This window comes from Scyliorhinus torazame, chromosome 5 (assembly GCF_047496885.1).
Source record: "Scyliorhinus torazame isolate Kashiwa2021f chromosome 5, sScyTor2.1, whole genome shotgun sequence".
Classification (NCBI taxonomy): domain Eukaryota; kingdom Metazoa; phylum Chordata; class Chondrichthyes; order Carcharhiniformes; family Scyliorhinidae; genus Scyliorhinus; species Scyliorhinus torazame.
The window spans coordinates 285,554,621-285,576,604 of NC_092711.1; the positions used below are offsets into that span (position 1 = coordinate 285,554,621).

The 21,984-nt window shown below is 45.9% G+C and overlaps 1 protein-coding gene across 7 annotated transcripts in view; it reads right to left on the bottom strand.

The window, feature by feature from the left end:
• The window catches only part of lnx2b (ligand of numb-protein X 2b), a 97,722-nt gene that overhangs the window by 38,024 nt on the left and 37,714 nt on the right, over positions 1-21,984 (bottom strand). For all 7 annotated transcript variants that reach the window (XM_072505644.1, XM_072505645.1, XM_072505649.1 and 4 more), the window contains one exon: positions 21,300-21,778. In XM_072505644.1, the coding sequence (XP_072361745.1) occupies positions 21,300-21,688 (389 nt within the window). In that variant the 5' untranslated portion in view covers positions 21,689-21,778. Of the gene's footprint in view, positions 1-21,299; positions 21,779-21,984 lie in introns of those variants that run through there.

Here is a 21,984-nt window from a genome sequence, read left to right on the forward strand (position 1 = left end):
CCAGTCTTACTAGCTACCACATGGTGCTTGCACTGGCCAGCTCACTAACTCTGACTGTCTCAGAGGCTGGGTCCCGAGAGAGCGGGAAAACTGGTGCCCTCTGGCTTTATAGTGGTCGTGTCCTGTCTGGTGATTGGCTGCTCTGTTCGGTGTGCTTACTGGTCATCTTGTGTGTCAATCACTGCCTGCCTGCACTCCATTGTATACATAGATGTATATTATGACATCTTCCCCCCCCCTTTTTTTTTGTTCTGTACTGTGTGTGTTGAGATAATAAATACTAAGGTTCGTGTGGATGTGTATATGTGCGTGACTACAGACAGAATGTGCTAAAATGACCTTATGTACACAGGAAGGTGTTGCTAGTGCAGATATAGGGCAGATGAAACGGTAACAACGATATTTACAGAGGTCAAAACGATACGGTAACACAGTTGTGCAAAAGTTCAGTCTATAAGTTTAGTCTCTGCGGCGGGCGACAAATTCTGGTTGACCGCCTCAAGGGTGGATCAGGGGCCGCCTGCACTTGGATAGGCGGGATCGCCGCCAATGTGGTGGTCGCAGAGGTCGGCAGGATAGCTGGTAGATCGGTGGCCTCGTGGTAGGGCACATCTGGAGGAAGCATTGTGAGAGGCGGGACATCATGGTTAGATGGCGGGCGTGGAACTCTGCGCAGCGCCCGTCTGTTGCGTTGTAGGAAGGAGCCATCAGCCATGCGGACGAGGAACGATCTCGGGGCCACTTGCTTGACCACCACAGCTGTGGCGGACCAGCCGCCGTCAGGCAACTGCACACGAACATGATCAGTTGGGACCAGCTCGGGGAGATCCGTGGCATGAGCGTTGTATGCTGATTTCTGTTGGGCCCGAGATTGCTGCATTTTTTGTATGATCGTGAGGTGGTCAAGGTCTGGAACATGGATGGCTGGAACCGTGGTTCGCAGAGTGCGATTCATGAGCATTTGCACGGGAGACAACCCAGTGGACAGCGGGGATGCTCTGTATGCCAGCAGCGCCAGGTTGAAGTCGGAGCCTGAGTCTTGTATAGTAATCTCTTGACGATATGGACCCCTTTTTCGGCTTTCCCGTTTGACTGCGGATAGTGGCGTCAACTTACGTGCCGAAAGTTGTACAGGCGGGCAAAATCAGACCATTCCTGGCTGTAAAAACAGGGACCATTGTCACTCATCACCATGAGCAGTATCCCATGCCTGGCAAACGTTTCTTTGCATGCTTTCATCACCGCCTTCGACGTGAGGTCAGACAGTTTCACCACTTCTGGGTAATTGGAGAAGTAGTCGACCAGGAGGACATAGTCACGCCCCTTGGCGTGGAAAAGGTCGACACCAACTTTGGACCATGGGGAGGTCACTATCTCATGTTGCTGCAGAGTTTCTTTGGGTTGAGCTGGCTGAAATTTGTGGGTCAGTTGAGGACCGTTTTGGTAAGGTCCTGACTGATGCCCGGCCAATAGACTGCCTCTCGAGCACTGTGTCGACATTTCTCGACCCCCAGGTGACCCTCATGGAGTTGGCCGAGCACCATAGCTTGCATGCTCTGCGGAATCACAATCCTATCGAGCTTCATGAGGATGCCGTCCACCACCGTCAGGTCGTCCTTGACATTGTAAAACTGGGGACACTGTCCCTTCTGCCAGCCATTCGTGAGGTGCTGCATCACACCCTGTAGCAGAGGATCCTTGGCCGTTTCCTCTCGAATTTGGATGACCCTCTCATCAGTGGCCGGAAGGTTGGAGGCACACAATTGCACCTGCGCATCGATTTGGCAGACAAAGTCTGTTTGTTCACACGGTGTGCTGATAGACCTGGAAAGGGCATCTGCAACAATGAGTTCTTTGCCTGGCGTGTAGACAAGTTCAAAGTCATAGCGGTGTAGCTTGAGAAGGATTTGTTGTAACCGAGGCATCATATCATTCAAATCCTTCTGGATTCTGTGGACTAGTGGCCTGTGGTCCGTCTCAACCGTGAATTTTGGGAGGCCATACACATAGTCGTGAAATTTGTCGATTCCCGTTGGGAGGCCCAGGCATTCCTTCTCGATCTGAACGTACCGTTGCTCAGTGGACGTCATGGCTCTAGAGGCATATGCAACTGGGGCCCATGAGGAGGAGTCATCCCTTTGGAGGAGCACCGCCCCAATACCATCCTGGCTCACGTCAGTGGATATTTTGGTCTCGCTGGTAGGGTCGAAGAACGCCAGAACCGGGGCTGCGGTGAGTTTTGCCCTCAGCTCACGCCATTCGTTCTCATGAGCGGGCAGCCACTGGAATTCCATCGACTTTTTGATAAGATGGCGGAGGGCTGTGGTGTGTGCCGCCATGTTGGGAATGAACTTCCCGAGGAAGTTGACCATCCCTAGAAAGCGGAGGACCACCTTCTTGTCCTCTGGGGTCTTCGAGGCTTTGATCGGCGAGACCTTGCCAGCATCTGGCCACACGCCTTGCTGCAAGATGTGGTCACCAAGGAATTTGATTTCTGATTGGCCGAACGAGCACTTGGCTCTGTTGAGTCGGAGGCCATGCTCATGGATTCTGTGGAATACCTGCTTGAGGCGATCGATGTGTTCTTGAGGAGTTGTGGACCGATTATGACATTGTCAACATACACGCGCACCCCCTCGATACCCTCCATCATCTGTTCCGTGATGCGGTGAAATACCTCTTGAGGCAGAGATGATGAAAAGGCATCCGGTTGTAGCAGTAGCGACCGAACGGGGTATTGAATGTGCACAGCTTGCGACTGGATGCATCCAGCTGTATTTGCCAGAACCCCTTGGAGGCGTCCAGCTCCGTAAAGAGTTTGGCATGAGCCATCTCGCTGGTCAACTCCTCTCGTTTTGGTATCGGGTAATTTTCCCTCATGATGTTGCGGTTTAAATCCTTGGGGTCGATGCAGATTCAAAGCTCCCCTGACGGCTTCTTGACGCAGACCATGGAGCTGACCCAGTCCGTGGGTTCTGTGACCTATGATATGATGCCCTGGTCCTGGAGGTCCTGTAACTGCTGCTTGAGGCGGTCCTTGAGGGGTGCCGGCACCCAACGTGGTGCGTGGATCACAGGGGTGGCGTTTGGTGTGAGCAGGATTTTGTATCGGTATGGGAGTGTGCCCATTCCGTCGAACACGCTGTGGTACTGCGTGATGATGTCATCAATTTCAGCCTGGAAGTTCTCATCAGGTGAGGCCGTCGCCTGTGAGGATGACATGGTGTGGACTCGCTAAACCAAGTTGAGGAGTTTGCAGGCCCGAGCACCGAGCAGGGATGCTGTGTCAGGTCCCACGATCTCAAATCGCTTTGTCGCTTTAAATAACTTATTGGAAACTCCGAGTTGGCATGAGCCACTGGCAGCTATGGCATTGCCATTGTAGTCAAGGAGCTGGCAGGCCGGTGGAACAATGCTTGGTCTGACGCGGATGGTGTCGAGATCGGATTTGGAGATGAGGTTCGCCGATGCGCCGGTGTCCAGTTTGAACCGGATGCGAGCCTTGTTGACTGTGAGGACAGTACACCACTCATCGTCAGGATCCACGCTGAGGATCGGGATGTGCTTCGCTGTCTTGGAGAAAGGCAGCGCATGCTTCGTAATGATGCCCACCCGGTATGGAGGTTTGAGGCACGCAGCATCAGGATCGGTTGTGCAGTTGGGGTCGGAGTCTGGCATGGCCTGCTGCATTGAATGGACACTTCTGCGCCACGGCTGGGATCGCTGGATGCTGGGCAGTGGAGCAGATCTGCAAAGGGCTGCGTAGTGGCCAAGCTTGCCACACTGTATACACCGTCGTGATTTTGTTGGACATTGCCACTTTAAATGGGCGGAGCCACAATTCGGACACGTCATGATGCCAATGTCAGCGCGTTCCGTGCGCCATCGCGCATTCACAGTGCGGTCAAACGACGTACGCACCTGCGCAGTCTGGTCGTCGGTCTCGCCGTCCCCTCGGTCGTGGCGTGCATGCGCAGGGGCCTGGGAAAAGCGTGCAGAATGGCCACTCTCGTCGATACTTAGGCCCTGCATTTGTGCGATGGCTGCACCCATTCCGCCTCGTGGGAGGTTAGCTTTGCCGTTTCTGCCGCCCTGATGTGGGAGTACCGATTGTTAGCATGTTCGTGGAGAACGCACGTTTCGATGGCGATGGTGAGGGTGAGCTGCTTGACTTTCAGGAGCTGCTGGCGAAGGGAATCGGAGTGGACCCCGAAAACGATCTGATCCCGGATCATGGAATCAGTGGTCGAGTCGTAGTCACATGACTGCGCGAGGATGCAGAGATGGGTCAGAAAGGATTGAAAAGGTTCATCCTTACCCTGAAGCCTCTGCTGGAAAACGTACTGTTCAAAGCTCTCATTCACCTCAATGTCGCAGTGGCTGTCGAACTTCAGTTGGACTGTTTTAAATTTAGTCTTGTCTTCGCCTTCAGCGAATGTAAGGGAGTTGTAGATGTGGATGGCGTGACCCCGGCTGTGGAGAGGACTAGTGCGATCTTCCTGGCGTCCGATGCGGCCTCGGGGTCGGTGGCTTCTAGATAGAGTTGGAACTTTTGTTTGAAGATCTTCCAATTTGCACCGAGGTTGCCGGTGATGCAGACCTGCGGAGGAGGGCGGACGTTTTCCATGTCACCGGATGGCTGTTTGCTGGCCAACTATGATTCACTCAAGGTAGGTCCGTCAATTTTCAGCATCACTCACTGGTACCATGATGTGTTGGGTAGGCTGGGTCGATGTGGACTGCACTTGATGCAGTGTAGCGAGAGACAGACCTCCAACACTTGATAAGATGCAACACGATTTTATTTAACATCTAAACTATTATACTGTGGGTTGACACTATGCTGACTTGACTGGAGACCTGATACTAGCCTAACTAGACTTACTAGCTACCACATGGTGTTTGCACTGGCCACCTCACTAACTCTCACTGTCTCATAGGCTGGGTCCCGAGAGAGCGGGAAAACTGGTGCCCTCAGGCTTTATAGTGTCCTGTCTGGTGATTGGCTGCTCTGTTCTGTGCGCTTACTGGTCATCCTGTGTGCCAATCACTGTCTGTCTGCACTCCATTGTATACATACATGTATATTATGACAAAGAGGTCTTGACAGATTGGATACGGAGTGTGACAAATCTAGAACTATGGAGTTACTGTTTAAAAATATGGGGTCACCCATTTAAGTTGGAGATGAAGATCTTCTTTTTCTCTCAGAGGGTCACGAGACTTTCTTCCTCAAAAGACGGCGGAAGCAGAGTCTTCGGATATTTTTACGGCAGAGCTAGGTACATTCTTGTTAAGGGTTACCAGGGATAGTTGGGAATTTGGATTTGAAGTTACAATCAGTTCAACCATGATTTATTGAATGGCAGAGAAGGCTCGAGGGCCTGAATGAGCCTACTCTTGCTCCTGGTGCACATGTTCGTATGGTTGTGTCACCATCTACCCTTGTATGGCTTGGTGTCAAATTTTGCTTTGTAAGGCTCCTATGAAATAACTTGGGACTTTTTGTAACATTTGGGCCACTATATAAATGCAAGTTGCTGTTGTCTCCTTCTTCATGGGCTCCGATACTCAGTTTGATAATGCATCCCAGTAACCAAATGTGAGTATGCACTCAGATCATATACACTGTAAAATCTTACATATATTTTGCTTTCATCGGTCTGTGGATTCTATTTTTTCTTGTAAGATGATATTTCAGTCTTCAAAGAGGTCAGAGGAATTCAAATTGCAACATTAGCTGCAGTGTATCTTTAGGCCGGGTGACGAAAGAATTAAGCCTATTTATATCATGGAATGGAGCTGAATGCAATTCCTTTTCAACTGATCTCAAAGTTATGGAGATTTTCTTTGAATTGTGCCTTCACTGTGGGCAATTACCACGAGAAGAGATGAACAGAAACTAACATGAAATTGCCAACGGCTCCTTCATATGTGGAGGTTGATGACTACCTCAGCCCTAACATCACCCAAGCTGTTTACCTCATTTAATTTGAATGACAGCCAGCTCTGAGCATTTAATTGTACTGCACTCTTTTTATAGACAAAAAGGCCTGAACAGCAGCAATTGGAGACAATTGGCAGTGCGGTCACCAGCCATTATTTAGACTAACTGGTATCCATACATTAGAGACAACACAAATCAATAGGTTTACATTCATAATACGATACTCGTAAACCACTTTTTATAATAGGAGTGTCACTGGTGACAGATGCATAGCGCTCCTTCAGTGCACTGCACTTGGCAGAATACAAAAGCTTGATGTTTGTATTGTCAGTTCAGGGAAATACGGAACTACACAATACGTGTCTCTCAACATGCTGTCATTTAAAAAAGTGAGATTCAGTATACACAGGGACGAACGGCTTTCCATAGAACCACAGAATCCCTACAGTGCAGAAGGAAACCATTCGTTCCATCGAGCCTGTACCAATCCTCTTAAAGAGCATTCCACCTAAGCCCACTCCCCCGCCCTATCCCTACAACCCCACATAGTCCAATGATGTGGAGGTTGTGGAAGGAAACCAGAGCACCCACACAGACATGAGGAGAAAGTACAAACTCCACAGTCAGTAACCCAAGGCCGGAATTGAACCGAGTCCCTGTCTCTGTGAGTCAGCAGTGCTAACCACTGTGCCACGCCTCTCCATTTACATCCAATGGACAATTGCCTTGTGGAACCTTTTGTGACCTGCATCTAGCAAAAGATAAAGATGGGGAAAGTAGAGCAAAGTACCTATCTCCTCATATAGGAACAACAGGATATAAGCAGCGAAAAGGGGCTTCCATTCATTACTTCAAGTGGCTCCCAAAGGTATCACAATGGTTTCTCGACACTCATGGAACATTTGGGAGACCAAAAACGCGAATTTAATTCTTCCGTCTTTCAGTTCAATTGGGATAGCAAAAAAAAAAAATTGAATATCACCACTTTACTGAAATCCTTGTGACTATGCTACATTAATAAAAACTTGTCAATATGTCCACTAGTCAAGAATTTCCTTTTGAGCGGAGTATACTTGGAAAAAATATTTGTCCATGGGATGTGGACATCTCTGGTTAGGCCAGCATTTATTGACCATCCTTAGTTGCCCTCAAGAAGGTGGCCGTAGGTTCCTAGGGGTAGGAAAAAGGCAGAGACCATATACATTGGATTCTCAACCACTTTTTAGGGTTGTTGAACTTACTGGTATCACTTCCGGCTGATTACAGAAACACTTGACCAAAAATGGACTGTGATAATAAATCAAAATAGGTAATAATGATAGTGAGATAATCACATTCTGAATTTCCCCATCGTTACCATTTTAACAAGGATGGGTGTAACTGAAACCACGATTCAGCAGCATACCAATATTGCAAAGAATTAAATGAAGAACCATAATTTAAAAAGCAGGTACTTGAATTTAGGCAGCAATATGCAGGATTAAATTCCCCCAAAACATGGAGTGTAATTTTGGGCGGGAATCACAGGGTGATTTCTGTAGGGTGCATAGGCGCAATCCAGATCGCAAGTCCCCCACATTTAGGGTTATTTTTTCAGAGCTTGGGCAGCACGGTGGTGCAGTGGTTAGCACTGCAGCCTCACGGCGCCGAGGTCCCAGGTTCGATCCCAGCTCTGGGTCACTGTCCGTGTGGAGTTTGCACATTTTCCCCGTGTGTGCGTGGGTTTCGCCCCTACAACTCAGAAGATGTGCAGGGTAGGTGGATTGGCCACGCTAAATTACCCCTTAATTGGAAAAAATGAATTGGGTAGTCTAAATTTTTTTTTTTATAGACTTCACAGGGTATGCTGCTTGGAATTCATCCAAGACATACATCTCCTAGCAGCATGGGCTGACCCCTCGGTTGTGTCAAACATAATGTGATCTTTAAGTGGGAAAGACAGAGAGAGGATGCTGGGAGTCACACATTAGGAACACAGGGTGTTGGCATAGCAAGAGACACATGTCAGCAGGAGCATTCAAAAACTTGGTACTTTATCTCATTGCTGTTGGTAGACAGTATTATGCTGTCATGTTTCCCAAATTACAACAGTGACTTTATTGACTGTAAAGAGGTTTTGCATGTCCTCAGGTTAAAGGTGCTACATAAATATAATCATTTCATCCCGAGGCCTGAACCTCATTGATTGCTAATGTATACATTATCCACACACAACTTTGCATCATCACTGATATGCCATCAATTAACACAAGACGAGTAGTGAACAAAAGTGTGGCTTTAATAAGCTAAGCAGAAAGCCTCCTGGCCACTGAATCCGAACTGGGGCAGGGCCGTAGGTCAGCCACCTTTATACCGAGCCCGAGGGGAGGCGGAGCCATCAGGCAGTGGTTTACCACAATATATGTAGTACAGTAACAGTTTACCACAATACATATAATACACTAACAGTGGTTTACCACAATCACATAGTCGAAGAAAGGGCAATTTCATCCAAGATTTTGTGTAAGATTTGTATTCTGAAAAGGGTATTTATCCCTTCAAAATCAAAATTAATTTTTAAAATATTGTGCTGTCAGTCTTTGAGTGCTTTACTCTTTCTGCACATAACACTGCCTGATTAACTGCTTTAACCAGTAGTGTGATCTTGGTCTCTTTGAATTAAAATTAAGTGTTGAGAATGTGATGGGGCATACATGGTTAAAATAAATGGCTAGCTACAAACATGGAGTTTGCCAGCACTGATATTAAGAGTGCAAATGCACAGCTACCGCTTCACAAGGAAGCTCTCTCTGCTTATATAAACTGATCATTGGATGAGGATATAGAGAAAAGTGTTGGAAGAAAGCTTTATCTGGAACTGCCCAGCCATTGTTTGTTCTCATCCATAATCCCTAGTGTGCTCTACAATCTAAGGCTAGATGGACTGACATCAGCAATTCTCACTGAATCCCTCCATAGGTGTGAAGATAGATTTAGTGACGTACATCCTAGTGTTGTTGGTAGATAACAGCCAGAATAAGTGCATGTGATGGACACATTGGAGAAATTGCTAGAACTCTATTGAGCCTCCCTCATAAGCAGCATTGTTAATGTCATCGAAAAATATATTTTGGATATGTTCCAAAAGAAAATATATGTTTTGCATTTAATGAAAAAATGCTTCTATTAGCCCTTGAGGGGTAATAGATATAGGACAGAGGTCAGAGGTAGGTTCTTTACGCAAAGAGTAGTGAGGCCGTGGAATGCCCTACCTGCTACAGTAGTGAACTCGCCAACATTGAGGGCATTTAAAAGTTTATTGGATAAACATATGGATGATAATGGCATAGTGTAGGTTAGATGGCTTTTGTTTCGGTGCAACATCGTGGGCCGAAGGGCCTGTACTGCGCTGTATTGTTCTATGTTCTATGTTCTATGTTGAGGAGTCATATTACTGACAGCTGAGGATATAGCAGTTATAAAATTAGTTGAACATCGGAAAGTACCGAACAAGCCAAATGAACCAATTCTTTTCATTGTGTACCTAATCTTCTAATTACTAGCTGATTTACAAATGTGCCAAATTTAGGGTTGGCACAAGATGGTGACCCCACCAACAGGGCTCATTGTTAATCCTGCTAAGTGGTTCTCAAGTGCCAGGATGTCAAGGACACTAGAGTCAAGTGTAAGTGTGCATTGGATCATGAATGTATTGTACGAAAAGCTGCCATATGAAAATATTAAGACTTTGAAATCGTTTAATGCATTCTCTAGGAAGAGGTCCTAAGGAGTGGCAGGTATGTAGATCGTTATGTAATTAAGAGACACTGCAAAGGCAAAAAGAGGATGTTTAGAAATAAGTGTCAGAATAAATAAAGAATAGCAATGAAGAATGAATGTTAAACCCGAGTGACGAAAAAAGGAGTGCAGTTGAACTTGGATTTTCCTCGTTAGCAATGCATCAATATTAAACCGTCTGACCTCCCTGGCAACAAAGCCCTGCCAGGTCACAGTTCTTGAAAGTTTTAATCTAAGCAGTCCAGTTTAATCTGTAATAACACAATTAACTTCAAAACTACTACAATACCAAACTGAAGTGGAAAGACTGCAATGGCCTCATTGTGTTATGTCAGAATGCAGGTCTCCTCATGTCAGAGGACACGCTCCAGGTGGAAGTACACTTTTCCATTCCCCAGTTGTAGCTACAGAGGAAAAGCACTTCCGAGATAGAATTCAATCCCAAATCTCTCTCTCTCTCTCTCTCTCTCTTTCTCTCATTTCCCCCCCTCCCCCCCCCCCATGTGACAGGAAACAGGTGGCAGACCTGAGAGAGGAGGTGGGATATTTATCGTAAGACAGTAAATTATTACTTCTTTTTTTTTTTAAAAACCTTTTGAGCAAAATTTCCCACTAGCATCTTCTGACCCCGCCCCCTCCCACCCCACAGGCACGCAGTTACAATGCCAGATTGAAACATTAGTAAAATTGAAACATATTCTATGTTCCAGCTGAGCAGCTCAACTGCACCTATTTGATCACCTCATCAATTATTAACGAGCTGAACGTAGTTACTGAACTTAAACCCGTGGTTAAACTCCAAACCGAGAGCTGCTATGATAGCATCTTATTTACCAACAGATGTTTTCACTGAAAGTGCTATTGTCTAAACACTCCCATTACTGTCTCATAAATACACTTGCCTAAAGGAGGTCAGGTCATTGGAACAACAGTTGCAGCCAGGAACATTAGCAACCCAGTTCATCAAAACCTTGATGGCATCAGCTTGGCTGAAGTTGTAGCCACCACATGGTTTCAGGAGCATAGCGGTTACATTACTGAATCAGTAATCCAGAGGATTTGACTAGTGATGTACGGCAGGAGTTCAAATTAAATATGGCAAGTAATGCCAATATCAACAATGGTGACCACACAACTACTGGTTTATTGTAAAAAAACCATCCGGATCACAAAGGTCTTTTCGAAGGGAACCCAAAATCCTGTCTAAATGTGACTCCAGACCCACAGCAACCTGGTCGATTCCCAACTGCCCTCTGAAGTAGCTCAAGAATCCACTCAGTTGTTCCAATAGCAAAGTACAAGAAAAATGTAAACATGCAAACCACCCAGCATCAAGTTTTTAAAATTAAATTTAGAGTACCCAATTCATTTTTTCCAATTAAGGGGCAATTTAGCATGTTCAATCCACCTAACCTGCACATCTTTGGGTTGTGGGGGCGAAACCCACGCAAACACGGGGAGAATGTGCAAACTTCACACAAGACAGTGACCCAGAGCCGGGATCGAACCTGGGTCCTCAGCGCTGTGAGACTGCAGTGCTACCACTGCGCCACCGTGCTGCCCTACCCAGCATCAAGTTAAGAATCAAATGAGGGTACAGCAACGGCAAACCCAGCCCAGTTGACCCTGAAAACTCCTCCTCACTAACATCTCAGACTTGTGCCAAAATGGGGGACGGTTTCCCACAGAAAAGTCAGACTCGCTGAATCATGCCATTATTACGATACCAGACCAGACCCCAACAGTGGCCAGAATACCAGACAGAACCCCAATATTTTATTTTAATTTTGTACGACTGTGAGGAATGGATCCTTCGTTCCAGGAGTGATTGCATGAAGAAATAGGGATTATGGTATATTAAAACAAACTTTACTACTAACACGGTATTAAAATCTTCAGCATCACACCAGAACATACCCCTTAAATACCCTTAAACAATATTACCCGATACAGTGAATACTTAACAGCTATCTTTATTCCCACTTAAACAACAAGAAAATAAATCATCTCAGCTCTCAATCCACCTCAACTAGGAATACTTGCTTTACATAGATGTTCTTTGAGAAAGAGATCATTCTCTGTTCTCTGGATTTTATCAAAAAAATCTGACTCCTGTCAGACCCATGTAGAAACTCTAGCTATATGTGTTCAAAATCTGTTCCCACTGGCTTTTTTCAGCTCCCCCCTGTCCTCAGACAAGTCTGCACTGCTTTAAAGACTGTTCATTAATTTTTAAGCTAAAACCGACTGGTGGTCCCACCTTCATCCAGAACAGAACTGAAAATGCTTTCTCAAAAAGCCTGCCGCCTTCACCCAGCAATGATATCAACATACCAAGCTGAAAACTAATTAACTCCATGGGGAATCCCCTTAACCAAAACAAAATTTCAGCAGCCCAAGCTTTTAACGATGGTTAATTGCACCTCTGGCCCCCAAAGCCAAAAGCCAAGAATCATTTAAAACAGGATTTCAGCACTCAAACACACTCTAACGCAGGCTTTTAACCCTTGCTTCATCAAATATTTATGATGCAATATATCTGAAATTCCTACATTCATCGCATCATTCAGGCAATGTACCAGACTCCTCCATCATCAAACGAGAGTACACCATTGCTAGAGTCAGGAAGCTTTAGCTCTGGAGTACCCAACCTTGGTGCCAGGCCCAATCATGGGCAAGTAAACATCCAGATGATTACTACCTACCACCCATCCTCAGCTGATGGATCAGTGCTCCGCCATATTGAACACACTTTAGAAGCACTGAGGACAGCACAGACACAGGAAGTAGTCAGAGTCAGAGACTTCTATCTCCAGCACCAAGAGTGGTCCAGTAGCATCACTACTGCGGGCAGAGTCCTGAAGGACAATCTGCCATCAGTGTAAGAGTGACCACCACACAGTCCTTTTGGTAATGAAGTCCTGTCTTGCCAGTGAGGATTCCCTGCATGATGTAATGTGACAGTACAACATGCTAAACAGGGCAGATTCAGAAAAGTTCTTGCAGTTCAAAATAGGGTCTCCATGCAAGTCATCAGCAGCAACAGAATTGCATTCAACCACAATTCTGGAACTTCTGGAAGGAGCAAATCCTTCACTCTACCATTAACACCAAATCAACAGATCAGTCCTATTCAATGAGGAGTGATTGGAGATATCGCCAGGAGTAGCACCCAGTGTACAAAAAAACCCACCCGCGTGAAACAACACAGGCCTACATGCGTAGAATTTACAGTGCAGAAGGAGGTCATTCGGCCCATCGAGTCTGCACCATGCCATTATTACGATCCCGTGGGTGAGGTGCACTTGTGGTCGCAGCAATTGTGAATCTGACATGCCAGGGCCACGATGGTAGGGACCATCTGAGCTCTTTCCTCCCCCTCACCCACCTCTCCCCGAAAAGGGACCCCTGTCTGGGAGCTAGAAAGCTGTCCAGTCAGGGGCTGTGGGAAGCATTATAGGCGTAATACTTAACTTATAGCTCCATGTGCCCATTTCTCGAAGGAGAACAGCTATACTTGAGTCGGTTTCCTACAGATCCACTGTCTGCAATCCATTCATGGCTTTTGAGTACTGGTTTGTGATTGACAGCTCATGAAAACTATCTGTAACTTTGATCCATTTATATCTCTTCACACTTCAGTGGCCAAAGTGGAGAAACCCTAATGTTTGTAAACATTGGCCACATCAAATAGAGGCAAATGGAGTGAAATCACACACTTGAGTGATTGGAATGCACCTTGTGCACTTCCATCTCTTTGATGACTGGCATGTGGTAGGATGGCAGGGGCCGATTTGCGGTTCTGGGGGTGGGGGGGCACCGGACTCGGCTATTGGGCCGTCTGCTCAATATGGCGGCCTGATATTAGGATTTTCCCAGGAATCCCTTGTAACACTGAATTGCATCCCACTTTACGACTGCAAAGGTGTTGTAAAACTAGTGCAATTCAGCTCTGGCAGGATAACTATGCGCTGGATCCTCCAATTGCCGGCGCCAAAATCGCATTCGGCAATTGGCCATGAGAATCTGTTTTTACGGCGAAATCATGGGAGGCGCGGTTTTTTAGAAGCTCCGCCCTCTCCAAGAACGACGTCATCATGGGTACTGGCAGGGATTATGGGTACTGGCAGGGATTCGTGGACATCATGTCCCAGGTTTTGAAAGCTGGGGTGGTAATGAGCCCCAAGGTGGCAATCTTTGGGGGTGTCGGAGTACCAGGGAGTCCAGGAGGAGAAGGAGGCCGAAATCTTGGCCTTTGCTTCCCTGGTAGCCCGGCGGCGAATACTGTTGGCACGGAGGAACTCAAAGCCCCCGAAGACCGAAGTATGGCTATCGGACATGGCGAGGTTTCTCCATCTAGAAAAGGTTAAGTTCGCCTTGAGAGGTTCACTCTCGGGGTTCGCCCGGAGGTGGTAGCCATTCATTGGCTTCTTCGCGGAGAATTAACCTCCAGCAGGGGTGGGCGGGGGGCCAGTGTAGTGTAGAGTAGGGGGTGGTTTTGGCAGGTCCTTGCGAGAACGGAGTTGCGGTTTGTACTCTGCGTTATTTGCTTTTCCTATACAATGTCATTGTTTTATATGCCAAAAATACCTCAATAAAGTTGTCTTTAAAAAAAAAAAAAAAAAACGACGTCATCGAAGAGTACGCCTCACGCCGTTGGGACTGCCTCAGGACGTCACCAGAGGCCCTTCCCCAATGCTCCGCCCCCGATAGACCAACTTCCTAACGGCGTGGGCTGCATGTGCTCACAGTTTTCAGGGCCCGCGCATGGCAGCTGGGGATTGTGTCCAGCACCGCCACAGTCTGTGGGGGGGGGGGGGGGGGGGGGGGCATTCTGCTGGCTGGGCGGGAGGGGGGGGGCTTAGGCGGGGGCTGGGAGATTACAGGGGGGCACTATCTGGCAGGCTGGTTCCACGGGTGGCCGGCGCCATGTTGTATGGCGTGACCGCTGCAAGGCGCCTGTACAGCCATGGACCTGGTTATTCTCCGTCCGTATCTACAGGTAAAGCTGGGGAACCTTGCGTGGCGCGGCTGCTACTCCCCCCACCGGGCGAAGCGCCATCTTTTTGGTCATAAGACCAGACACATGCTCCGACAGAGCCTCAGAATCAGAGAATCCAGCCCATAGTCTCCCAAACGGAGAATCCTCCCCGTAGTCCCCCAAGTCCTTTTTTGGTCTGCCCCAGAAAAGACCCTGATCGTTCAACATACTCCATGCCTCGATGCAAACTTCCATTTTCCACACAGCTTTCCTGGTGTTCAGTGTAAGTCAGACATTATAATGCAACATTTTTGCTGGTTTTGTGCCATAAATTCAGTTACATAATCATTGGTCTGATTTTGAACTACAAAGTTTGGTTTTGGAGTGAATTACATTGTACTTGTGGGGAGTAAAGCCAGTCAGTAATGGGCATTTTTATAAATTTAGAGTACCCAATTGTTTATTTTTCCAATTAAGGGGCAATTTAGTGTAGCCAATCCACCTAACCTGCACATCTTTGGGTTGTGGGGGTGAGACACGGGGATAATGTGCAAACTCCACGCGGACAGTGATCCAGGGCCGGATTCGAACCCGGGTCCTCAGCGCCGCAGTCCCCCAGCGCTAACCACTGCACCGCGTGCCTCCCCGACCAGTGTAAATCGCTATTGTTTGGTGGTATAGAATTTGAGTATTGCTGAAAGAAAATACAGTTTTTGTTGAAGTTTTTGTCCTGCACTCATCAGAACAATTCACAACCAATGTCTGGGAAATTTATACTGTATGAGCAGAGTGCTGCTTGGGTGGCAAGTGAACTCTGTCAGTCACCATCAAGTGGTGCATTCTCCATGGCAGTGCCACAACAGAGTTCACCTGACAGCCAATCAGTACTCTGTTGTTTCTTGTAACATTGTGAATTGTCCTGGGGGGGGAGGGGGGGGGGGGCGCAAAGAGGCAGACAACGATCATTCTGTCAATGGAAGGGCGGGGGGGGGGGGAGGGGATCCTGATGTCATTGTGGGGGAGGAGGTGGTGCTCTTTAATTTCACCAAGATGTTCTTGGCACCCCCAATCTCTGTGAAGCTGGGCTTGCTGCCATGATTATGCCCCTCCAAATGACGGCACACACACACCCCTCCTTAAAAAGAAACCGCAAAGTGTGGGAAGATAGAGTCAGAAAACAGGCCCGTTTCTCTGGGGAGAAACACATTGGATTGCTGACTGAATCTGACACTTGGCCATTTTTTAATGCACCCAAGAGTGTGAAACAAAAAGCATCGATAAAAAAGTAATATTTAACGTCTGTTTTGGAAAATGTGCCCTCCTTCTGTATCGAGAGTGCAAAGCGCGAGTTGGTTTTCTGTTGTACAGCAGCTACCAAAAATAGGAACCACAGGTTCAACTGAATTGAGATTAGCCAAAGGAATGTAATATTTCCACTGCCAAAATTCTTCCAGTGAATTAACTAAAATATTCTTATTGCAGGGTATTGCACGATTAAACCATTCAATAAAGATACAAAACCCTTTCTTAGTTCCCATTATGCTGAGCGAGTTGTGAGATTCCCTCCAGCTGGATTTTGGGAAGTTTTAAAAATATAAAGCTTTGTTCAACTGATTCATCCAGAATAACTTGGAAATGTAATTGGAAAAGCGAAGCACTAGATAATGAGAATTTAAGATGGCAAATAAGTCCTGGTTTCTCCATGGAGTTCACAGTATTGGCAGAAAGCCAGCTTGCTGCTCGATCAATGGACCACTCAAGTAAACCAACTACAGACACATAAACTATCATTTATAATGCGGTAAAAAGTCCCAAGGTGTTTTATGGAAGCATTATCAAATAAAATGTGACATCCAACCATATATCAGAGACGACCAAACGCTCTGAAGGGCCAAACTGAATGAAACATTAACAACTCAGTCTATCTCTCCACAGATGCAGAGAACCCTGCTCAGTTTTTTCTGTACTATATGTGACCAAAAACTTGGTGTATTTTAAAAGGAAAAGGGTTTTTTAAATTTATTCATGGAAAGTGGGCTTCGCTGGCTAGGTCAACATTTATTGCCCATCTCTAATTGCCCTCGTGAAGGTGGTGGAGAGCTGCCTTCTGGAATTGTTGCAGCCCTGTGGTGGAGGTACTCCCACCGTGTTGTTAGGGAGGGAGTTCCAGGATTTTGACCCAGCGACAGTGAAGGAATGGCAATATATTTCCAAGTTAGGATGGTGAGTGGCTCGGAGAGGAACGTTTAGGTGGTTGGGTTCCCATGTATCTGTTGCCATGAGTCTAGAAGGAGCTCCGAAGAGTTCCTGCAGTGCAACTTGTAGATGATTGTCATGAATCTGCCTAGCAGGGCAGCACGGTGGCACAGTGAGTTAGCCCCGTTACCTCACGGCGCCAAGGTCCCAGGTTCGATCCCGGCTCTGGGTCACTGTCCGTATGGAGTTTGCACATTCTCCCCGTGTTTGCCTGGGTTTCGCCCCCACAACCCAAAGATGTGCAGGCTAGGTGGATTGGCCACGCTAAATTGCCCCGTAATTGGAAAAAATGAATTGGGTACTCTAAATTTATTTTCAAAAATGAATCTGCCTAGCAACAGCAGAAAACAAATTTAACAATACATAACATGAATAGGATGGGAATAGAGGGATACGGATCCCGGAAGTGTAGAAGATTTTAGTTTAGATGGGCAGCATGGCTGATGCAGGCTTGGAGGGCCGAAGGGCCTGTTCCTATGCTGTACTTTTCTTTGTTCTTTGTATAACAGGATGGGAGATGTCCAGAAACAGGTATAAATCTGCCTAGAGAGCGTAGTAGACAGTATTCAAAAGGCCCCATTGATATGCGTCTCTTCGAATAATGATATTAGAAGGCAGTTTAGATAAGAATCAGGTGTGAATACCTTATGAGGAGTAACAGCTTATAGATAATAGGAAAATCACTGTGGTATACATACATATGTTAATGTCTGGGAAGTTGATAGGTACAGAATACACAGAAGGCATAAACAAAAAGAGGAACAAAAGTATAATTGGCCCAATGGTCAGAAGCTAGGAAGGCAGTTAGCAGTTAATATCTAGCAGTCTTCCAACCACCAAGATTGAAGGCAAATGTTTTCCAGCTAGCTGCCTGGAGGTCAAGTTAATATGAAACAAGACTCTAAGTCTTAAGAGCCAAGGCAGTGCAGAAGACCTTTGTGATGGGATTTTAAATATCTTTACTGGACCAGGAAAAGACGTTTATCATCCCTGTATTATGCAGTAACTATAAGCTGGTTATTTAATGGGGCAGCACAGTGGTGCAGTGGTTAGCACTGCTGCCTCACGGTGCTGAGGTCCCAGGTTCAATTCCTGGCCCTGGGTCTCTGTCCGTGTGGAGTTTGCACATTCTCCCCGTGTTTGTATGGGTCTCACTCCCATAATTCAAAGATGTACAGGCTAGGTGGATTGGCCATGCTAAATTGCCCCTTAATTTGAAAAATGAATTAGGTATTCTGAAGTTTTTCTAAAAAGCTGGATGGCATTTGGATGATGTTTGATGAAACAGGGAAGACTTCCGGAGTTCAGGTATCGTAGATATATTTTGGAACAAGGGGTACATTCTATATAAACTGTGGGCATGTTTAGTAATTCATACACCTTCATTGTATGGAGCAGATAGTGTGTATTTGCCTTTGCTTCACTTTAATAAAGTCTTTAATAATTGTCACAAACAACTGGGCTGTTTATTCTCACTGGGGTCTCCTCACACCAAATACACCCCCATGAACTGGTGTTGCAAGTTAGGATACTGTGCAGATAATATCAGCATGCTTCGGAGACATGGCACATACTGCTGTCACTGTATGTCGTTGGTGGAGGGAGTGAATGTTTGTGGAAGGGGTGCCAATCAAGTGGGCTGCTTTGTCCTGGATGGAGTGATCTTCCTGAGTGTTGTTGGGGCTGCACTCATCCATGCAAGGGGTTGGGGGGAGGTGGGGGGATGATTCTAGAGTTTATTGCCTTGTTAGCTGAAGGACCCCCAAAAAGAGAGCGATTCAAATTGGGAATGCACACGAGGGTTGCGTGGTTGGTGGAGATAAGAGAAATAGCATACGCAATGCAGGGATTTGAAAGCAAGGGTGAGAATTTTAAAAACTAAGGAATGGTTTAATTGAGAGCCGATGAACACAGGGGGGAATGGGTGAATGGAACTTGGTGCAAGTTGTCAGTCAAGGAAAATAATTTTGATAGCAAGGAGCAAAAAAAAAAAGATATTAGACAGAAAGTTCCAGAGAACAAGAATAGTGATGAAATGAACATCGCATGACAATGGCTAGAAAACAAGAAATAAGCTGATATTGGGAGAAGAGAGATGACTTGAGTCGGAGTGGTGGTTGTGTGACCACAGTGATCAAGAATGCACACAGCCAAAACCGGCAATCCTCCTTCATGGAAAATAATGGATTGCACAAAATAGTAACCAAAACGACGAATGGAATATTAGGCTTTATCCCAATGGAGATGGAATGAAGCAGAGGGGAATTGAAGCTTCAGTTGTTCAAAGCATTGGTCAGACCTCAGGAATGTTGACCTTGAAGGGACATAGTGCCGATTACTGGGGCGTATGGGTCAAATTGGAGACATAGACTTGGCTTATGAGCTTAGACATTTGAGGCATGATTCAAAGGGCGGCATTTTAAATGATTAAAGAATTTGATAGGGTAAATATAGAGAAACTATTTTCCCTGCTGGACGAATCCAGAACAAGTGGCAAAATCGTAACATTGAAGCTCAGCGACTGAAATCTGGAAGTTCTTTTTAACTCTAAGCATAGTAGAAATCTGGACCTCTTTCACCTTAAAAGCCTGTAAATTATGGATCAAAATCAATTTAAGATTACAATTGATGAATTTTTGTTTGGTAAATGGTGTCACGGTACAGATTAGCCATCATCTAATCGAAAGTCAGGATAGGGGCTGGTTTCTACTTTGTAAGATATATATTACAGTTATGGTTTATAAGGAATGATATTGTCTCTATAGCCAATCTAGCACAAGTTGAGGTTTGGAAAACCAAAGCCAGGTGGCATCATGGCGCAGTGGTTAGCACTGCTGCCTCACTGCGCCGAGGTCCCGTGTTCGATCCTGGCCCCGGGTCACTATCATTGTGGAGTTTGCACATTCTCCCCGTGTCTATGTGCGTCTCACCCCCACAACCAAAAGATGTGCAGGGTAGGTGAATTGCCAATGCTAAATTGCCCCTTAATTGGAAACAAAAAAGAATTGGGTACTTTAAATTTAAAAAAAATAAAATTTTAAACCATACCCATGAACCTGTTCCTGATGTTTGCATTACTAAATCTTGTTCAATTAGCAGAATTGTAGAAAACATATCCCAATCTACCACTGGGACAATGCAGCCAGAGTGAGAAACTTAAATGCTAGGAGTCACTTCACAGGGCAGTCTCCCAGAATCCTTACAAAACGAGTGCTGGTATAAAAGTGTTTTATAGCTTTCTGCATGGTGCACTCATAGTTTTTGTCAATCTCCACGAAAGGCGCCAACACTCAATGGGGTATGGTTTCAGTGCACCTATAGTCACTCAATCATCACCACTTTCTCATGGGCAATGAGAGGTGGGCAACAAATGCATGGCACGTGTCCCACGAATTAAAGAGAAACAAGTCGCTGGTCAAGTGTTAACAGCATATTTGACCATTACAGGCAATACTGTCATATTAAGTCCTCACCGGGCGGCAAGGTGGCACAGTGGTTAGCCGAGGACCCGGGTTCGATCCCAGCCCTGGGTCACTGTTTGTGTGGAGTTTGCACATTGTCCCAGTGTCTGCATGGGTCCCACCCCTACAACCTAAAGATGTGCAGCGCAGGTGGATTGGCCACACTATATTGGCCCTTAATTGGGAAAAAATTAATTGGGTACTTTAAATTAAAAATAATAATAATAAACCCTCACCTTTCATTCGCAAGTGAATGCTACAGCAGCAATCAGAAGCTTAAGCCACAAAGGTGGTGACTAAGTGCTTCCCTGATTGAGATTTGTTAACTCAATGCAAAGAAAATCTAAGCCTCAAGCTTCCTTTGCTATGACCTAATATTTAAAACATCAGCACCTCTACTCACAGGGCGGAAAGAGAAGTTATTGCCTTTATTGTCGGGAATTGTATCAGGCATGTCAGACAAACAATATGATGATAATGGATGCCAAGCCAAAGGGCAGATTATTGGAGTGGGAGCAGAAATCAGAAGTTTAAGCAAAGAGTTGCAATTTAATGAGGGAGAATGACATTTAGGCAAGGAATCCCATTTCTGTACTGCATATGAACACAAGTTGCTGTTCAGTTGGCCTACATTAACGTATTTGAAAAGTACTTTGGCAGTTAAACACGTTGGGACGACCCAAGGATATGAAATGGGACTATAAAAAAAAAAAATACTAGCTTCCCATTTCTCAATTGGATTTGATATTTTACAGATTGTTTGGGGCACAGATTCTGAATTTCAGTGCCAATTCTTGCTTTAGTAAGCTAGGGAATGGCAAAATACCTAGAATTATATACTTTTCTCCCCATTGAAACTGGACCACACACCACTTACCTATTCTGGAGATGAGGGTCCAGCTCACAGCGCTGCATCACCTTCCCACAATCCAATCGAAAAGGGCAGAAAACAATCAGCTTATCAAGGAGGTTCCGCACCAGGTGGCTGGATTTCCGACAATGCTGGAAGTGAAGCCTTTTCCGATCCATCGGGCAGAAATCCTGCTCTTGCAGGAAATTCTCCAGGCACTTGAAGCAAAACGTATGGCTGCACGGGGTGTCCAGAGGCTGCAGCAAGGGCTGGAGGCAAATGTGACAAACTAGTTCATCGTCCACTTCTTCCTGATAATCATACAAGTGGTTCTCCAACACCATGTGCGTCTGACCACACTCCCAACACAATTCATTCACAGCTGAGCTTGCGTCTTCAAGACTGGGGTCACTCATGGCTTACACACTGTACGGAGAGCTTCTTCGTGAATTGCGGATTCTTTCTGGGCACTTTCAAACTAGTCCTCGTCAGCGGCTATTTCTTTACTGTAGTCGAAAGGTAAATTTTGAAAAAGAGATAAGGTATTAATCAAACATGAATATTTACTTTTAGAACAAAAGCAAAATACTGCAGGCGCTGGAAATCTGAAATAAATAGAAAATGCTGGAAATGCTCAGCTGGTCTGACAGCATATGTGGAGAGAAACAGCATTAATGTTTCAGGTCGTGGCCTTTCATAATTTTATTTAATA